Source organism: Bombyx mandarina, chromosome 06 (assembly GCF_030267445.1).
Source record: "Bombyx mandarina strain Sakado chromosome 06, ASM3026744v2".
NCBI lineage: Eukaryota > Metazoa > Arthropoda > Insecta > Lepidoptera > Bombycidae > Bombyx > Bombyx mandarina.
In genome coordinates, this window is record NC_143213.1 from 14,327,094 (window position 1) to 14,343,738 (window position 16,645).

Here is a 16,645-nt window from a genome sequence, read left to right on the forward strand (position 1 = left end):
TCCTAAATACTAATACGCACATTTATATTTATTATTTTTTTAAACTTTGTAAAAGCAAGAAATAAATGGCTTATTATTATTATTATAGGCTTTTATGTGAAGAGAAGACGATCATGTAGCCAAAAACACTCTGAATATCAAATTAAAGGATCTGATCTGAGAATGGGGCGTCCTAAAAAGACTTTAATGGACTGTGTGACAGAAGATATGCTAGAAAAGGGTGTATAACAGAACTGATGTAGAACAGATTTAAATGGAAAAATAGAATATGCTGCGCTGACCCCACAAAACGTGGAATAAGGACATGAAGAAAAAGATGAATAAGCTTCTAATTTCTAACTGACTCGGTGGTGCAGTAATTACTTTACAAACGCCGTGCTATTGTCGAATTGTACTGTTATCTTTAACTCACAATAAATATAATAAATATAAATATTTCTTAACAATCACGCCACGTTAACTGGTCCCGTGATTAGTTCGTAAAGAACTTGTGTTAAAGGTACCAGATAACGGAAATAAATAAGATTTTTATTATACACATACATATATTTAATATACATCCATAACCCTGGATAAGACATTTATATTTATCATACAAATATCTTCCCTTGGCGGGATTCGAACCCGCGACCCCCTTGTGCAGTGACCATGTCACTTACCACTACACCAGACGGACGTTAATAATAATTATTAATTAGCGCCCCCTTTTCTTTTTTTTTTCGGGCCTGGACCCGAACTTCCTACCAGGTCCCCACACGACGGTGCGGTATCCTCGGATCGCCCTGACCGCGATCGCGCGCTGCGGATGTCGCAGTACTGCGACGTTCTCGCGGGTCAAGGCGTGGCACCAAATGGGTGCTCCGTAAAGTGCCATAGACCGCACTACCCCCATGTATAGGCGGCGCACTACCTGATCGGGACCCCCGTGGTTAGGAAGAAGCCGGCCGTCGCCATCAGCCGAGGGCCTAACTTTTTGAAATAAGCGCGGAAGCTCCATCGACCATCCAGTTCGAGGCCGAGGTACCTCAGTCCGGTCGCCTCGACCCCGATGCGAACGCCTCTGATCACGAGGTGGGCATCCGCAGGCGGCGCCCGTCCCAGCCCGAAATAACTGGGCCCTCGGTTTTGTAGAGCGCCACCTCGAGCCCCAACCGGCGGAACCTTGCGACGACGTGTGCTACGCCCGCGCAAGCCAGTAATTAGCGCACCTGGCTGTTGCGTCGAAGGCCGTGGGTTCGATACCTATATCTGCCAAATATTAGTGTGATGAACAAGTTTAGTTGCTCTTTGTTTAGGTGTTTATTGTCTATATATGTATATATTTAAAGGTATATAACTGTGTATGTCAGGCTCTGATACTTACTACGCAGGAAATCCTAATTTGGGACCGGATGGCCGTGCGCGCTTTGTTCCCAATTAATTATTATTAGATTGTAGTGTCTGCACCGTAGTCTGCTATGCTATTTCTGTTGTTTATCTTACAGATTTCAGGACGAGATTATCGATTTTTTTTTATGTAACAGCGTAATCTTATTCTTAAGTCAGAGGAAACATGCGAACAGATTTTAGTTATATTTTACTTTTTTTCGGATTCACAATAGACTTTTCAGTCATGCTGAATTATCATCAAAATACATATCCAGTGTCTATTGTGTATTGAAATTAAAATTTACCGTATAGAAGTCTATGATTATTTAGGTAAGTGATATTGTAATCAACGACCTAAACTTTTTCTAAACTAATTTTATATAAATGAAAACACTAAACGTATTCACTCTTAAATGCATTAATAGTCTTAAAAAACATATATATTTAAATTAGTATTTCATTATTTTCGTTATTTAAATAACGTACATGACAGGCCAACGGCCTATAATGTTATCAAATTTACATATAAATCCACGGCCCACCTGGTGCTAAATGGTAACCGGAGCCCATAGACATCTACAACGTAAATGCTGAAACCCATCTCGAGACATGAGTTGTAAGGTCTCAGTTTTAACAGAACAACGGCTGCCCCGCCCTTCAAACCGAAACGCATTACTGCTTCACGGCAGTAATAGGCAGAGTGGTGGTACCTACCCGTGCGGACTCACAAGACGTCCTATCACCAGTTATATCATAAAGTTATCTTACAAACCGACATTATTCCGATGTGAGTCATATCAAGCAGTTATGATCGATATGTTGATGATTGGCGCTTGACTGCTAGGCCAAATCAACGCATTTTTGCAAAAAAAATCCCTTGATTCCAAATGAATCTACTCGAACCAATCTTACAAGAATCAATCTTATCCAAACTAAAAATCTAAAAGTGTAAAAATCCAAAATATCGAACAAGTATCAATCTTATCCAAAACACACCAAACATATGGTATCCCCAAAGCATACCCAAGCAAATATAAGAAAGGCACGTGTACACCGATTGTAAGAATTGTCGGGAGTCAAGTCACAGATGCGTGGAACGGTTCCGTCGACAAATTGTTTTATCGGAAATTACATCCAGAACCTTCTACACGATAAATTACAATTTTTCTAATGGAAACACACGCAGGGCTCGTTGAAGTGTAACTCGGTACACCATCGACTACAATACTCCAAGAATTTAGAGAAAAATAATATGGAGAGCTCTAAAAAAATATATATACAAGCAAATTTGGAAGGCTAGCACAGAAGTTGCATACATGGTTTTTTTTTTCCATACCTATTCATTGGTAGTCTAAGGGACTTTCCGGTTTGAGTCCCGTAAGCTTACCTACACGTCACGGCGAAGCTGAAATATCCTCTCAAGGCAATCAGTATAGGTAGAAAAAAAAGGGACTATTCCAACTACGTGCGGACGGGTAGGTGAGATCACAGGGCTAAACCTGAGAGAACTTGCAAACACTAGACCTAGCAATAATAATAATTTTTCGTTAGATCTACTACCGATTCGGAATCTCAACCTACAGAGAAGATCAGGCGAGAAACTTGGGTTGGATTGTGGGGTTACAATGAAACACATCTACCTAATATGCAGATTAAATGCTATATAAATGATGATAAGATTATATTGCAGCTTGAAAAATAACACTACTGAGGACGTAAGTTCACTCACCCGTTATTGCAAAATGGCAAAACAGATGCCGAAATCTCAAACGTTTTTCTCTTTAAGCGGCGGATAAATTAGCGAATGTAAAATAAGATATTGCTAAGAAAAAAAACAAAACATGGCTTCACAATTTTTAACACTAAGAGAACAATTGGGCAAATTTACGGGACGTTATAATAATATTTTTTCTTTTCAATTTTGCAAACGTTTTGAGTAAAGAAGGAATTTTCTGTTAAAAGCAAAAGTTTATTCTAAGTTCGAACAATAATTGTTCCGACTATCTCTCTGTTTTCTGGTGAAATTCATTGGAAAAATCGATTCATCATGCCCTATAGAGTTGTTTATAGCGTGACTTAATACAAGCTTTATTCATAACTAATGGGCTTGTTAATAACTGAGGCGATCTCATACGTTTACTCGCGCTCAATGAGAAGTTTAGATAGTCGATATATAATAATGATTGTGGCTTTGTTTGCCTGTGTTTTTTTTTTATTTTATTTTTTTCTTAGATGGATGGATGAGCTCACAGCCCACCTGGTGTTAAGTGGTTACTGGAGCCCATAGACATCTACAACGTAAATGCGCCACCCACTTTGAGATATAAGTTCTAAGGTCTCAAGTATAGTTACAACGGCTGTCCCACCCTTCAAACCGAAACGCATTACTGCTTCACGGCAGAAATAGGCGGGGTGGTGGTACCTATCCGTGCGGACTCACAAGAGGTCCTACCACGAGTAACATCGTGTTTTAGAAGCATCGTTTGCCGTAGTTCATCCATTCTACCTGGAACCACCACGTTCATCCATAGTGCGTTTCCAGAGATATTTTTTCCCACGTACCATCCGGCTTTGGAATGAGCTCCTTTCCACGGTGTTTCTCGAGCGCTATGACATGTCCTTCTTCAGATGAGGCTTGCGGAGAGTACTTAATGGTAGGCAGCGGCTTGGCTCTGCCCCTGGCATTGCTGAGGTCCCTGGGTGACAGCAACCATTCACTATCAGGGTGGCCGTATGCTCGTCTGATTACAAAGGCAATAAAAAAAATGAGTTAGAACCAGTAGATTTATTAAAAAAATATATATTTACCTTTCTCAGAATTTTTACGAGTTTGTTATTCTAGATCTAGACGTAAAAACTACTACGTTTGTCTCATATACTCCTGAAATTTTTGACAACGCTTGTAAAATAGTAACCAACTCGCGGTGTTTTTACAATATAATGATTGATAATTGAGTTCGTCTAATCTGTCTGTCTCCAGCCGCGCTGCCTGCATCTGTTATTAGGTAAGAGTAGTACAAAAAGTGACATTTAAGATAAAAAAAGAAAAGTTTTTGTGAAACTTTCAATAAAATACAGACATATAATAAAAAATGTGTCATCAATAGTACATCATTATAACAAAGATTTTAGTAACAAGTTAGGAAAAAAAACACTCAGAGACCAAATTTCCCAGAGACCAAGCTCAGAGACCAAAAAAGCTATTAAAATTATAATTAATAACAGAAAATCATCAAGCTTACTTACAATTTAGCATCAATTATTACAAATATTCTTACAATACATCATTGATTATACATCAGAATATTGTCATGGAGGTATAAATAATTGACTCAGGCAATTTGTAAATCAAAAATGTTTTTGCGATTTCCCAGCAATTCGCTATTTTTATTTAGGTCAGTCTATTATTAAGCGTGCGATATGTATAGTTAATTAAGAAATAGTCTTCTTACAATGGCAGTATATTTATAAATTGCAAATGTCCATCACAGCCACTGTTTATTGTTACTCATTTCGAGATAAACGTAACGAAAAAAATGTCTGAACGAAAAAAAAAAAAAAACAGGAATGAATAAGTCATCCAAACGCCAAAACGAAGAAAAGTACAAAAGTATTTCATATTTTCCCTGATGAAACAAGTCTGAGTTTCGCGATGATAGGTAATCTATTGTTCGAGATAAGAAATATCGAAGATAGATCTTCTCTTGACAAAGTATGGACGGGCTTTCTCGTTACAACTTTGAGGTGTCAATCGGGGGAGTTATTATGTAAACACTGTTTTGCTGGAATAATCGTTTTTGATATCTATATAACTTTTACGACCTTTTTAACTACACTTGTACAGCTAAAATCGTCGAAATATAGATTAGAATTCAAGGCTTGGTGTTTATAAGTATTTTTTCTTTTCTGATAATGACTTAAATGAAGTATTTTATGTTCTGTACTGACCCGTCTCACTCAATAAACTGGAACGCGTGAGTAAGCAACAAAATTAGGCAGAATGGACTCACAGGAGATCCTAGCACCAGTAATTACGCAAATTATAATTTTGCGGGTTCGATTTTTTATTACACGATGTTATTCCTTCACCGTGGAAGTCAATCGTGAACATTTGTTAAGTACGTATTTCATTAGAAAAATTAGTACCCTCCTGCGAGATTCAAACACTGGTGCATGGCAAGATACGAATGCACCGGACGTCTTATCCTTTAGGCCACGATGACATTGGTTTTGGATGGTAGGCAGCGGCTTGGCTCTGCCCCTGGCATTGCTGACGTCCATGAGCGACGGTGACCACTTACCATCAGGTGGGCCGTATGCTCGTCTGCCTACAAAGGCAATAAATAAAAAAAACTTAAAATTTAAAAAGTCATAAAACGACACAACCGACTTCTTTAAACTAGAATTTTCTCCTATGATCTAGAATAAGGATAAATGTATACAAGACAAACACACATACAGCCAAACTCTGATTACCAAAGAACTCCACTCTTCTGTTTTAAGGAAATTATGCCACTATTATTGACTCCAATTCAGTATCGGTGCATAGCGATGTTGTGTGGACTGCGTGTTAAGTCCACCTTTACTAAAATCTGACCATAAAGATTCGGTCAAGGTTAATAATAGCCATCGAAATTTCCATGCCGACATGTAACAACAGCCGTAAATGCTTGTGTGCCTTCAAAAACTTCCTCTCAATGTAAAACTGTAGTTAGGCTTTGTGTTCACGCTGCCAAGTTGTTGAACGACCAATGTAAAACATGGTGAAACTTGAGTTACTCCGGCTTCTTTGGTAATGACTTGATGATGATACTAACAAGGAGCTTAGTGCTTTAGATTTGGTAACAAGAAGTGGAATCATGTTCTTGGCCTTATAGACGAAGTTCGTGTATATCTATGACTTTGAGGCAAAGCCACGAAAATGTTTAATGAGGATTAAAAAAACATTCTTTTTTGTTGCTTAGATGAGTGGATGAGCTCACAGCCCACCTGGTGTTAAGTGGTTACTGGAGCCTATAGACATCTACAACGTAAATGCGCCACCCACATTGAGTGATAAGTTCTAAGGTCTCAGTATAGTTACAACGGTTGGCCCACCCTTCAAACCGAAATGCATCATTGCTTCACGGCAGAAATAGACAGGGCGGTGGTACCTACTCGTGCGGACTCACAAGAGGTCCTAGCACCAGTAAAAAGAAACGTCTGTTAATTGTGTTCACTCTGCATATTAATGCCGTGAGTCTTACGTTGCATTTCGAGATGCCGAAGACTTCGATCTTAAAGAGCATGGCGACTTTCACAATTCTGTGATGGCTGGGAACCCAGTGTCTTTGGGATTCGTCTGTATGTTAAAACTCCATTATTTTACCAGCAACCATTAAAGGTTTCTATTTGCTAGTAAAAAAAGATGCGTGGTGTCGAGGGACACCGGATAGAAACGAAATTCCTTATTATAAAAATATTAATTTTAAGTTCTATTTGAGGTATAAAGAAAATAATTATTCGGGGATACATTTTTTATTATGATTTTTTTATTGATAAAAAAAATATATATTCCAAAACAAATTAATATACACTAAAAACAGTAGTCATCGAAATCGGTTGGCGTGATATTGAGCTATTGAGTTATTTATCTATTTGTCGCGCATGTATTTAATGCAAATTTAAGGCTTATATAGTTTTCTCATGGATACCATTATCAGAACTAGACTAAATTGAAATGAGACCACACAGAAAGCGTCAGCTTTCTAATGAAAAAAGAATCATCAGAATCGATCCATCTAGTCAAAAGTTATGAGGTGACAAACATAAAATCTTACGTTACGGACGTTTTTTCCCGTTAGGATACCCCTCCGCATCGTTTCATAATGAACTCGTTCCAAAAAATAAATATGAGTTTTATTAGTGGCTACATACATCAAAAGATCTGTCTCTTAAGTCACACTAAGCCTAAAATTTTCACGTTGCGTGCCCATAACGCCAGCCACAACGTAAACCTGACTTAAACAGCTCGCACCACTGACGATACTAAATCACCCGCGAACGAAATTCGTCTCGTCGAATTATATGCGAGAAATAAATCTCAATGGTAAGATACATTTAATTTTTTGCGCACAGTTTAAAGTGCAGCAGTAACTGAAGTTTTAAGATTGTGAAAAATAAATTTATATACGTCTCTTTAGAAAGCTTAGATATCGTAATTAACATGTCGTGTATTCTCGATCACTCGTGGCTAACAGTTTGTATGCTACTTATCTATTTTTTTACAGTTTAGCAGCCGCATGCTCGTCCAATAATGTATTATAGATTAAAAAATTAAACGTGCGGCACTCGGGGACTGCCGCAGTAAAGCTATTGCATAGCATTTTTTATTAACTTATGCAATTATAATTAGACGGTAATACGTTAATATTAAAACAATAATAAAAGAAGACCACACTATATTTATAAACATTAACAAAAGCAAAACATTAACTGTCCCCTTCACACTCATAAGCTAGACCGCGCGAGAGAGAGATGGGCAGACTTTTCATGATGCGCATGCAGTGTGACGTCACGCCGCGCGCTTATTCACAAACACTACACCAGCGCAACGTGTGAATGTGTTGAACGTGAGCTACATGGTAGGCGGAGTAAGGGGTGGAAGGTTTTTTTCGTTACGAAATTTCATGATTCGGTCACCGCGCTCAAATCCCGCGATAAAGGCTATGCAATAGATTATAAAACTTTAATACGATAATTTCAACAACCATTGTTTTTTAATATAAATTAAGTAAAGGTAATTTAATTTTTGATAGCTTAGGTTAATTAGGCCTTATAATACCTGAGCTAGCACGATTTGTTACAAAATTCGATTTCCAATCATATTTATATTTTCTATTTCTCGCAAATCCCGCGCGCCACCTAGTCACGGGATCCTCTTAGGAGGTTTCGGCCAGGGCCCGGAAAAAGGTATACTAGATATCTGTTCACGCATGAACTGTACAATCATACAAATGTGAGTGAATTTCGATGTTTCATTATGAAAACGACTGAGAAAATCTTTCCTTACAACGTTTCCCGTGAACGGGGATTTGATTTTACGAAATTCTTTTTTTATCAGTAATAAAATTCGGGTCGCGATTGAGAGTCATCTTACTCTGAAAGGCTCAAAAATTAAACAAAAAATATTTGACACGACGTACCGACAACCAGGCGAAGCATTAGCATAGCTCAAATCGAAAAAGCATTTATGTGTTATCGCCTATACGAGATGTGTATTATCTAATATCTATCTACCTGTATAATAAAACTAAGACCTATGGACTCATGTTTCAAAGTCGCATTTACGCTGTTGGTGTTTAAGCGCTAAGCATTTAACGCCAGGTAGATCCTGAGCTCGTCCACTTATGTAAACAATAAAAAAATGGCTAACCCCAATACTCAATTATTCAAATTCAAAGCGAACGAAACGTAAGCATCGGATCCAGATATACGAATGATTAGAATTAAACTTTAATCTGTACAATTAGTTAGCGAGAACTAGTCCAGCAATTGTCGCTTTAAAATGAAGTTCCCAGCCCAGTCCCCGGCGGTCTCACAGCCGTGTAATCAATCGAAAAACAGCCTTGAACCAAACGTATATGGTTCGGAATTGTATTTACGAAATCGTGCTTATGCACGTTAATTCGCGCGAGGATTAAGGGATTTCAGCATTTCGGTATTAGCAGAAGTTTCATAAAACTATTCGCTTATTTGTTCGTCAACTGTTTTCTGATTTCATGATTGTGCTTACAACAATATTAATAATTAACAAACCGGTTATGAATTCGAATTATACGTTACCGGAATTGAGACAAACGATTTTATTATTTCACAAAAAAATTAATGTGTCTCGAGGTGATGCTACTAATAAATCTTTGCTTAGTATTAAAACTATAATATTCTATTATAAAATTTCGTCTGTCACAATGTTTTTTTTTGCCATAGATGGGTGGATGATCTCACGGCCCAGACGGTGCTAAGTGGTTACCGGAGCTCATGGGCATTAACAACGTATTTTTTTTATTGTTTAGATGGGTGGACGAGCTCACAGCCCACCTGGTGTTATGTGGTTACTGGAGCTTATAGACATCTACAACGTAAATGCGCCACCCACCTTGAGATATAAGTTGTAAGGTCTCAAAGATAGTTATACAACGGCTGCACCAACCTTCAAACCGAAACGCATTACTGCTTCACGGCAGAAATAAGCAGGGCGGTGGTACCTACCCGCGCGGACTCACAAGAGGCCCTACCACCAGTACCTAATTACGCAAATTATAATTTTTCGGGTTTGATTTTTATTACACGATGTTATTCCTTCACCGTGGAAGTCAATCGTGAACATTTGTTAAGTACATATTTCATTAAAAAATTTGGTACCCGCCTGCGGGATTCGAACATCCGGTGCATCGCTCAACACGAAGGCACCGGACGTCTTATCCTTTAGGCCACTTAGACTTCAAATGCCGCACGCAGCCAGGTTGTAAGACATGCATCTGAATCTCAGTTTAAACAGTAGACTGACTGCCCCACCCTTCAAAACGAAACGCATTACTGCTTCGCTACTGCAATATGTTACCAATTCACGCGTTTTTTTACTTTTATTATTACTACCGTTACGGAACTCGTCATCTATATATACTTACCTAGTCAGGTCATAAATTCTGTCACATGTTTAATGTAAAATAATTGAAACAAGTTTATTCATTATGTAACCATTCATATACCAAAATGAACTTAACAAAACATAGATTCTTATGACCTTAAAGTTTATTCAAAATGACCTCCGTGATTTTGAATACAGGCCTTCAATCTGCGCGGCCAGTCGTCTATCGCAGCACGAACGAGGTCCATGTCAATATCGGCGGCTGCCTTAATCAAGGATGTCTTGAGTGACTTCAAATTGGGATGAGGCTTTGAGCACGCCTTTTCCTCCAAGTGTTGCTATATCTGGTAATCTAACGGATTCAAATCTGGACTGGAGGAGGGCCAGTCTTCGTGCGGGATGAAGTCGATTTCACGCGTCGCCAGCCAGTCTTGTGTGCTCTTCGCTCTATGAGCTGGCGCCGAATCTTGTTGGAATACCCAGTGCCTGTTATTGAACATGGTATGAGAAACAGGTTCCAGAAGGTTCGTCAGGACTGTATTTTGATACACAACTGCATTCGTTTTTACACCTTTCTCACAAAAATGTACCTCTGTTAAGCCCCAATAAGAAACTCCCAACCATACCATGAGTGAGGATGGAAAATGACCTCGTTAGACACGCGGAATACGGTTGCTCGCTTCTTCACTACTGTGTGCGTACACCTTATCATTTTGTTTGTTGTAGCTCTCTTCTACGGTAAAAGATTTTTCATCCGAAAAAAGAATTTCCCGATATTTTTTTCCCGCGTACCGCTTCAACAAAGCGCGGCATCTCTTCAGTCTCAGGTCCATTAGACGAGCATTCAAACGATGTCCTGTTTTTCTTCGATATGCCCGAAGCCCTAAGTCTTCATTTAACACCCTTTTCACCGTGGTTCTGCGTAACCCCATCTGAAGGGCCAACAGTTTCTGCTTACGTTTGGGATTTCTTTGAATTCGCGCCTTCACAGCTTTTATCACTGCTGGAGTCCTAACAGACCGAGGGCGACCACTTCTTGACCTGTTATCTACACTAGAGTTTTCATTGTATCGTTTGATGGTACGATAAACGAATCTTTTGGTTATATTCAAATTTTTCAATATTTTAAAAATTTGAATTAGCACGTAACCGCAACGATGCAACGCAATAACTGCAACACGGTCTTCTTTAAGCGTCCACTCCATATTTAAAAATGAGTAAAATTCTAAAAGTATACATTTTTATTTTCATGAACAATTCGAAATTCGAATTCAATAAACTTTTTTGTGGCCAGCATTCTAAAAGAAAAGTTTTTACTGTGTGACAATACTTATGACCTGACTAGTTATAACCGGCTGTGTTACATTTCTGATTATGACACCATGACAACAACTCTCTTTCAAATTCAGCCGCCAAGAGCAACGCATAACCTTTATATTTCTCTTAAACTAAGTTAGAGACTTTTTAGTGGAAACGCGAGGAGTGAAGCTGTGTGATTTGTTTTATTTTGTTTATTTAGTGTTTCTTCAGGTTTAAATGTGTAATAACGGTGGTTTATTAACTATTTAATATCTGTGAAAGTGCACAAATGTGGGAAAATGAAACAAAGCTGCTGAACGTAACTTCTCGGGATCCTCCAAAAAGTCCACTGAAAAAATCTCAGTAAATGACCACCATTTTACTGAGATTATATTTCATCTCATATCATCTCATTTCGTTTAATTTCATTCCAGTTGATTAATGTCTCAAATTAATCATCTTCATTTCATTTCACTCCATATTATCATTTATTATAAAAATAAGATAAATTAAAATAAGACATGACTTAAAGGTCTTAGTTACCAGGTCAGGAAATCCCTTAAAAAATATATATATATATATATATATTAAACTAAGTCATCAATTTGTTGCTCTTGGCGGCTAAAAAACGCAACGCCGGCTGGAAAACGTAACAGGCTGTTTCACCTTACGAACCAGCACGCGAGACAGATTCAAGGCGAATATACGCAGCACGATGGTACCTACCACACAATATCCTATCACCAGCTATCTGGAGTGTCAGTGAAAATAAATCAAACAATTTGTCCACCTGCCCCGAAACAATGCAGCATTGCATTCTGTAAGCTGCGATAAGAGTTTTCCAATGTAAATGTTAACACGTTGATGACTTGGGTGTGAAACGCAAAATTTATTAATTTTCAATTTAAGGTAGATTAGAATTATTATTAATTTTTTTTATTGCTTAGATGGGTGGACGAGCTCGCAGCCCACCTGGTGGTTACTGGAGCCCATAGACATCTACAACGTAACTGCGCCACCCACCTTGAGATATAAGTTCTAAGATCTCAGTATAGTTACAACGGCTGCCCTACCCTTCAGACCGAAACGCATTATGGCTTCACGGCAGAAATAGGCAGGGCGGTGGTACCTACCCGCTCGGACTCAGAAGAGGCCCTACCACCAGTAATTACGCAAATTATAGTTTTGCAGGTTTCATTTTTATAACACGATCAAACATAATAGTTTGATACAATTATATTTATAGAGAAGAAACTAGGCCATCCTTGGTTATTGATACTTAACACTGATTCAATCGTAATAGCAGTAACCTGTTTGCTTAGTTCGAATTTTTTAACTTATCGATCGCGTAAAAGTTAACTCAAATTTGTATGGAGTTGGAACAGCGCCCCTAGCGGCAAACGAAGGGAACCTGTTCCAACTCCATACAAATTTGAGTTAACTTTTACGCGATCGATAAGTTAAGAAATTCGCACTAAGCTCCCTGTTGTCAGCTAATTTCTCACTACCGAATTTCTTCGAGCGCGATTCAAATTTCCACTTTTCTTTTTAAGTAGAGCGTATCTACTGCGATGATTACCGTCACTATTGTGACGGTAATCATCATAGAACACAAGGTATTTGACAGATAAATAATAATAATAATAAATAAATATTTACTAACAATCACGCCACGTTAACTGGTCCCGTGGTAAGTTCGTAAAGAACTTGTGTTACAGGTACCAGATAACGGATATAAATGTAAGATTTTTATTATACACATACATATATTTAATATACATCCATAACCCTGGAAAAGACATTTATATTTATCATACAAATATCTTCCCTTGGCGGGATTTGAACCCGCGACCCCCTTGTGTAGTGACCATGTCACTTACCACTACACCAGACGGCCGTTAGATGTCTGAACCACGCTAACATCATTTTGAAAATAGCTTGCATATGTACAAGTTCCGAACAATGACATTCCAAACGTCTGCATACAGAGCAATTTTAGCCACCGAGTGAAAGATCTTCCGTTTGTCGTATTCTCTCACATTCACATGTCATAATCTATCCTGTATGTTTCCAATTTATATTAAACTAGAGGTCTCACTAGAGGTCTCGTAGTCGAAATTCGACTATAATTAATTGGAATTGTAAGTTTGTACACATACTATAATCACAAATTTCGCCATTTTTTATAGTGTAATAAAAAAATATTAATAAAGACAAACAATATTTAATCTATTCTCAATTTGACAACAGACGTCAAGAACAAAAGTTTGACAATAAATAGTATGCATGCGTGTGTGCGTCAAATAAATGGTATGTAGTGTGTGTAATGTTTTCTTTATTGATTTAATGTATCTTTTATGCATTATTTTTTAAAAATATTAGCATTGTGCACTTCTTCTCTATATTCTCTATAAGTGTGGAAAATTTCATACTCCTCCGTCCGCGCAATTTTCGTAAAAAGGGATACAAAGTGTTTGCTTCACGTATTAATATATAGATAACTTTAGATACATTTATCTGAAAACATACAAATATATTTATGTAATAGAATTGGAATAAATATTTTATGATGAAAAGTAAAAAATCCTTTTAACGTTACCAAAATATAATCACGAAAGTTGAGCAGAGCCACAAGCCAAAGAGTCTCAGTATAAATCAATGAATACATCGGAAATCTATTATGTTCAAAGAACATCGTTAATGGCAAGAGAAAGCCTTAAAAAGTTAAATTTGAAACGTCACGGTTCACGAGTTTCTCCAGAGTCGTGGAGAGTATAAAGAATATTACTTGAGTGAATTTCAAACGAAATGTTAAGTAATTTAAAATATTTTATTATATATATTCTCCATCAAATATGTATATATATTAGGTTTGCTTGATAATTTTCCAAAAGGATGTTCATGTCCTTTTGGATAAATTTGTATAAATACATCTGGGAATAAAACCGTAGAGGTTCTATTAGTAACCATTACTTTAGATTTGACGCTTATTTCTAATAGACTTTCAACGTTGAATGGATCCAAGTTGGGATATAGGTTCTTGAGTTATGGGTATCAAATGCCAACTCCGCTAGTCTTCTTTAACAAAATGATTAAGCTATAAAAGAACGAAAATACCTAATTCACAAAACTCACCCCGAATTTGTCTAATCGATCCAAATAGTGCTGATGCCATATTAATTGTGTTTGCATGATGCGAAACGCGTTATTCAATGTGCATCATTCATTTGATAACAAGCACAATTAATAAGCTTAAAGCAAAAATAATAATTTATACTTTTGATTCTGTTAAATTCTCTTAATAAAATTAGGGTTGAGTCCTCTAGCGCCACCGCCATTGTTGATATTTTTACGTTTTTGATTGTAGCACGATATAAGTAGAATTATTGCCGACTTCGTTCATTGTTCGAGAAACTTCACAATGGGTAATACAAAGATTAGTTTTACTACAACATTGGTATTTGTTATCGGTGCTATAATGGCGCAGGAATATTTGGAAGGTAAATGTTATTTTGTATACTATAATAGCGACCCGCCCTCGCTTCGCTTCGCAAACTGTAATTTATTATTGATTTCTCCAATATTTAATGGATGTTATTATACATATAAACCTTCATATTTAATCACTCTATCTATTAAAAAAACCGCATCAAAATCCGTTGGGTAGTTTTAAAGATTTAAGCATACATAGGGACAGACAGATATAGCGACAGAGAAAGCGACTTTGTTTTATACTACGTAGTGATTCTCGAGTGTGAGATTATAAAAAACAGCTTACGGCTTGAATCTCTATCGTGTTTTATTCATTTTATGTTTCATAATTTCCAATTCTGAGCAACTCACGCTCATAGTTTTTCTCACGGGCCACTCTTAATCTTAATCTTAATCTTTGCTGTTTCTGGAGTCCATATTATTATGTCCGTATCTTAAAACACGAATTACAAGTCTTAGCAGAATTCTAAAAATAGTTTGGCCTGTCATCCAAATTGAATGATACATGATACTTTAGCAAAATGAATATTCACAGTGGTGGATGTCCCAAGATAGGTAGTGGCAATTCGAAATTTCTATGGGCTTCATATCTATAACCGTTGAACTAGTTGGATGAGCTTCAATTCCTGTCATAGTACATATCAAAAATAGACTTTATGCTTATACCTCAATAAGTAACCCAAAATATATATTATTTAACCAAGCTCAACTATAGAAGATAAAAAAAAAGTTCAAAAAATCCTTAAGTTTTTTAATACCAGGATCTCTATTTTAGAACTACGAAAGTCCTATTACGGTAATCATCACAAAGAAATTCCGAAGCACTTGGAAATACGCGGAGATCACGCTCTCGCCCAATTCGACAGGAACATCAAAGAAATAGAAAAACTAGCCAAGAAAGATAACGTATCATTAATCTATAAAGTTAAAATAGAAACTATTAAACCTTTTCTACAGCATAGTTTAAAGAAAGGAATGTATAAAAAAGGAAAATCCAAAAAATACAACGTTCCCCTAAAGAAAGCGAGCATGAAGTTGTCAAACTTCGAAATGTTCTTGAGAAAGATGGCCGAGGAAACCAGCAGGAGGTCACATAAATATGAAATCACTATAATGACAACGGAAAAACAAAAAGTCATGTCTCCGAAACAAATACTATTGAAATACAAACCGATTATACAAAGAGTGAAGACTAATTTTACGAAGATCATAAAACCAGTGAGGAATAAGGAGATCGTTTTGACTTTGTGAATTGTTTTAAAACGAAAACTCGGCTTCAAATATTTGCTAAAATGGTTAGAATCCAATCAATTTAACCGTTTCACCTGAAGAGGGTGACGACTATTATTGATCAACTCATAAAAATTGGGTCAACTTAAAAAAATATGCTTTTAAGAGAGCAATCACAAAATTTACGTCAAAACTTGATAACGTATTGTTGTATTTGTCTTCTATCGTTATTGACTTTATAGATATAATATTGCGTAGCATGATTACAATTTTTCTAATTTAGATATCTATGCGGCAATTTTTATGTATTTCATTTTTTTATTGCTGTTATAGGCAAATAAGTGTACAGGTGAGTTGTCACTGTCGAACATAATCATCATATGTCGTCAGCAATGTCAAGGGCACAATCAAGCTCTGCTACCTACTGCTGAGAACGTTAGTAATTGAATTAAGGTTGGTTTTCATAATATTACCCAATTCTAGCGTAATGCGATCTTTAGTTCAAATTTCAAGTTAAAGGGTATTTGGTCCATTGTTTTTAATGTCCGCGTTATACTCTCAGGTTTTAGGGTGGCAACTGCATAATGCGAATGTAAGGATAAGCATATAAATTAGTTTGGTTCACAG

At 37.0% G+C, this 16,645-nt stretch overlaps 1 protein-coding gene across 1 annotated transcript; it reads left to right on the plus strand.

Annotated features, from left to right (window-relative positions):
* Positions 1 to 14,717: 14,717 nt before the first annotated feature.
* LOC149502859 (uncharacterized) lies at positions 14,718 to 16,039 on the plus strand. The gene is made up of 2 exons (XM_089728501.1): positions 14,718 to 14,796; positions 15,564 to 16,039. The coding sequence occupies exons 1-2, from the start codon at positions 14,718 to 14,720 to the stop codon at positions 16,037 to 16,039; spliced, it is 555 nt and encodes a 184-aa protein (XP_089584627.1).
* The last annotated feature ends 606 nt before the right edge of the window (positions 16,040 to 16,645 follow it).